Source organism: Euphorbia lathyris, chromosome 2, assembly GCF_963576675.1.
Source record: "Euphorbia lathyris chromosome 2, ddEupLath1.1, whole genome shotgun sequence".
NCBI lineage: Eukaryota > Viridiplantae > Streptophyta > Magnoliopsida > Malpighiales > Euphorbiaceae > Euphorbia > Euphorbia lathyris.
The window spans coordinates 83,038,590-83,043,420 of record NC_088911.1 but is presented as its reverse complement, the minus strand read 5'-3'; the positions used below and the strand labels follow the sequence as shown (position 1 = coordinate 83,043,420).

General features: G+C 32.5%; 1 protein-coding gene across 1 annotated transcript; it reads left to right on the top strand.

Moving 5' to 3' along the window:
* The first annotated feature begins 205 nt into the window (after nt 1–205).
* LOC136220636 (heavy metal-associated isoprenylated plant protein 41-like) lies at nt 206–3,178 on the top strand. Its single transcript, XM_066008432.1, has 3 exons — nt 206–387; nt 1,275–1,473; nt 2,145–3,178. Exons 1-3 carry the CDS (start codon nt 231–233, stop codon nt 3,055–3,057), a joined length of 1,269 nt encoding a protein of 422 aa, XP_065864504.1. The 5' UTR covers nt 206–230; the 3' UTR covers nt 3,058–3,178.
* The last annotated feature ends 1,653 nt before the right edge of the window (nt 3,179–4,831 follow it).

Here is a 4,831-nt window from a genome sequence, read left to right as displayed (position 1 = left end):
CTTTAAAATAATTATCAAGTTTTACTAAATATAAATATAGTAATAGTATACAAAAAAAAAAAAAATTGTCCATAAACCATTAAGGCACATGAGGAGTATTCCACGTCATTGTAGAAAGCTAAATTTTGGCATTTAGGTCGTTATTAATAATGCCACGTCGTCGAGGAGTATTCCCTTCACTCCCTCCCTTGGTGGTGAAGGCGAAGTGTTTTTCTTCATTTGGTCCATCAATGGAGAATGATGAAGATGAAGAGATATGGGTTAAGCATTATTCATCGAATCAGCGTATACTATTAGTTGGGGAAGGCGATTTCTCTTTTTCAGCATGCTTGGCTCTCTACTTTGGTTCTGCCTCTAACATCACTGCGACCTCTCTTGATACTTATGGTACGGTCATCATTATTCTATCTACTCTACTCTTTACTCCTTTGTATTATGTATGTATACTTACTTTTTCATGGGGATCAGATCACTTCACCTACATTTTTCTGGACAATGCAACTGATTATATTAATTAAAAATATAACTTATGAGTGCTCATCGACACCACACTTAATATTGTTATTGTTAGTTAGGGTTTACATTATACGAACACTAATTTAATTTTGAGTTTTTGAATATGAGTGAGCTTCACTCATGGACTCACGGAGCCATCATTGCTTATGCTACTCTTGACTTTCATTCCTAATATACCAAATTTTGATTCAGAGATCAATAGCTTGTCTAATCTACCTCTAACTTGTGTTTGAGATGTTAAATAATGGAAGTTAATTCAATGTTTACCAAATTAGAGGTTTTTGTTTACAAGATGTTAATAAGGTTGATTATTTAATTTTACCTCGCCTTCTCCTTCCCGTATTTAACCTCTCCAAGCAACCCTTAATTGGATATTCATGTGCCTTTGTTGTTTGATTCAAATATAAGTGCCCATCAAAACCGAATTTTTAGTTGCTTTTGTTTCAGTTCTAGTTAAATATATCATATATGTTGTTTATCAATCACTAAATATGCAATTTCTTTTCTCGGCTTCTTCTAACTATAAATCTGTCTACATAAGTCAACAAAAGAAAAACATGACATGTCTAACATTTGCTTCAAACTTTCACCTGATATTTTATAACTTAAGGGGACGACTTTTTTAGGTGCTCAAAACCTCTTGGTTATAGATTGCCACTTGGATTTTTATTCAGTTTTGAACTAATATATGGTGGATGTTATTTGTTCTCTTTTGCTTCCATTTATTTGTTTTTCTCCTTGCTTGTTTGATCAATTAGATATTGTGGTTGGGAAATACAAGAAAGCAAAATGGAATTTGGAAATGTTATTCAAGTTAGGAGCATGGATATTACATGGTGTTGATGCAACCAAAATGAAACTCTACTCAGATTTGAAGATGCAAAAGTTCGACAGGATTATCTTTAACTTTCCGCATGCAGGGTTTCATGGGAGGGAAAAGGACATCCATCAGATTGGGTAAGCTGCCTGTTACATTATGATCACTTTGATGACTTTCAGTATATTTTATGAGGCTTTCTTTTGTTCTTTAGAATTTCTAGCATGAATACACATTATTTTCCAATATAAAACAGAACTGAAACATCAAATTTTTTGAGGTACTTTGTTATAGTTTGATGGAAAAACACTAAATTTGATCCCTTTATATGTCTCAATGTGTATGTTTGGTTAATGAACTTCAATTTGGTCATACCAGAGTCCCTATACTTGTTGATTTGCTCATAAATGGTCCAGAATCTAAAGTAGAAAGTCGAATGACACGATGTTAATAGCGTGTTGCATGTCATTTCATTTTTACCACATATAATCCATCTCTAATTACCATTTAGAAACATATGACATGTCCTATAACAATATTAAGATGTAAAAGGGATATGGTCTAAACGAAAACAAGATTAAATGTGCTAATAATTCAATTTAAGTGTGTATAATTTACATTCTGCATTTTACAATATGGGACCATTTGTAATAAAATAAAAATGTACAAGGACTGCTTCTAATCAAACTATGTTTGGGGGACCAAATATACACATCAAGCTAACTGCATAGGCCAAATTTTACATTTTGCCTAGTTCAATCTGGCATATATTGTTGCCATTGCCTTTTTTTGACTGCCTATCATGTTGTAGGAGACATAAGAAACTTGTGCTTGGTTTCTTCACAAGTGCAAGTGGCATGCTACGAGCCGAAGGAGAAATACATGTAACTCACAAAACATCATATCCGTTTAGCCGCTGGAACATCGAGGAACTTGCTTGGAAGAACTCTTTAAGGTTAATAGAGTGTGCTGATTTTAAGATAGAAGACTATCCAGGATATAACAACAAGAGAGGAGATAGCAGAATGAGAAGATGTGATAAGCCCTTCCCCTTGGGAGAATGCAGTACCTTCAAGTTCAGGTTCTCTCCTTCTATTAAGAAGATGTCAAGAGTAACAATGCAAGTGGACAATACTCGTAAAAGATCTGAGCTATCTAACAGTTACTCATTTGAGACAAATTATCAGGCAAGTCGTTTCGATCATGGACATCCCAAAAGATGTTTGTCCAACAATATGGATGTAGTTGTGCAGAAGGCATTACCTGTTAGAAATGTATACCACTGGAATCAAACCTCGGAAATTTATCAGACACCTATTGGAATGAATTTGCACGGGAGGCCGAGATTTGATTATGAAAGGTCCATGGGTGAAGCAGTTGGAAGATGGCAGCATTATCAGGCTAATCAAAGGGGAGATCAATATGAGCGAGATCCATTTGGAGCTTGGGATGTACAAAGAGAATTCAAAATGCATATGAACAACTTTTCTGGTTACATGGGGGCGCCTTTATCAGATAGAATGGGAAGGGGAAGTCTTAATGCATCAGATAGGTACGTTAGTGATGGTTGCAAGCAGAGGGCGATGATTTATGGCCAGTCTTCAAAAGGAACACATATGTGCGAGTATCAAAGGTCTGTTGAAAGTGGTTCAAGAAGATTACATGAAGTGAATTTATTATATGAGAATGCAGGAAAAGCATTCGGGTTCCAGCGCTATGATTGAAAAGCTTTCCTCTCGGCTATCTTTTTGTTCGATCTCAGTTTTTGGATGGATATTTTAACTTTTGTACATATCTTGAGATCGAGGTAAAACCAGCTTCAACTTTGTTACTGGTTCATTTTGGTTGGCTAGGCTACGATATCCAAGCTAACAGCTATATTTTAATGTTTATGAAACTTAAAGATATATATCAATTGATAACTGCAACTCATTGTATGCTCTAAGTGGAAGATACGGATAACAAGTTACAAAGAAGTGGCAATAATTTCAAACCTCAACCAAGCAGTAAAGCACTCAAATACAAACTTAAAACTCAAAATGAAACGACAGATTTGAGCAATCTTTAATTTTCAAATGCTCAATTTAGTTAGCTTTTAGCATTTTCGAATTTTAGTATTTACACCTTAACGCATTCACTTAATTAGTTTGTGTTCCTTGCAAAAAATAATTACGAATTTAGTTGTTTTCGTCCTTTTGACTATCACAATTCTCAATATGGAAGTCAAAACCGCAATTTAACTTTCATCCTTGGTGAAATGACTCGTAGCTTACAAAACAGTTTAATTTATCATTCACATATTTGAGATTTTGCCACTGTTAAAAAAAACGAGGCCGTCTGAACAGTCTAAACGTTCAAAATCAAAAATCCATCCTGATTTTCTCCAATTAGTCCATCTGAGCTTTTTTAACTCCTAGATGATTTTTAACCGTTCTGGCTCCGCTTAGACCGTTTGGAATCCGTTTAGACCATATAAGCGTTGTCTAAGCAATGATGAACAAAAGCGTTTATTATTATTGATTTTATTTGCTTTATTATAATTCATTTTTGAACATTGTTGCGTCGTTATTTGTGATTTTGTTTATTATTTTTCAGTATTTTTATTTAATTGCTTTCTCTACTTATTTTTATAATGTGATTTAAGACTTTAAGAACATTATTTCATAACTTTTGGTGAATTATATTAGTTGCGAGCATTATATTATTTATTTCAATGATTTTTTTTGTTTAAATGTTGATATTTTCATATTTTTAAAGCTATATGTTATGAATATACATGTTTTTCTATACTAAATAATTTTATATTATTATTTTTAAATAGTATAATACCTATTTTAATTTAATTTAAATAAAAATTTGTTTCTTTAATAAATTAAAAATATAAATAAATCCAATTAATTTCCGATTAATTCCAGATTAATCCTCGAGATCTATATACGTCCAACTAGTGCCTAACGTCTTTTATAATCTTGGATTTCGCCCAAAAATCTATGGCACACTTAGATTTTCCTTTAATAAAAAAATGGGTAAATTACACGCATGGCTGTTTATCTCGACTAACATTATGGCTACTAAATTTTAGAATATAACATAAGAGTCACACAACTTTACAGTTTCTAACTTAAAAGTCATTCAATATTGATAGTAGGTAATTCTTCATTATAAATTTGATAGAAATGATATTCTAAGAAACTTTAGATCTTTTACTTTTTCGTTTTGAGGTCATTTACGTGTTGTTTGGTTATGAGAGAGAAAGTGAACGTTTAGAGAGAAAGCTCCGAAATAGTGATTTTAGAAAATAAGAAGCATGGCTCCATGGTAAATGTCATTCTAAACAATTTAATTCTTGAAATTTTCTAGGCATTAATAGAAATTTTAGTGGCTATAATGTTAAAAGTGGAATATTGAGTGATTTTTATATTAAATTTTAAAATTCAGTGGTCATAATGTTAATAGAGATAAAGTTCAGTGGTCATGAGTGTAATTTACCCATAAAAA

Excerpts from the sequence above, each read along its gene's own strand:
- LOC136220636 (XM_066008432.1), top strand. The coding sequence starts at position 231 with ATGGAGAATGATGAAGATGAAGAGATATGGGTTAAGCATTATTCATCG. Across the intron at positions 388-1,274 it reads GACCTCTCTTGATACTTATG|ATATTGTGGTTGGGAAATAC; the intron begins GTACGGTCATCA and ends TTGATCAATTAG. Across the intron at positions 1,474-2,144 it reads AAGGACATCCATCAGATTGG|GAGACATAAGAAACTTGTGC; the intron begins GTAAGCTGCCTG and ends ATCATGTTGTAG.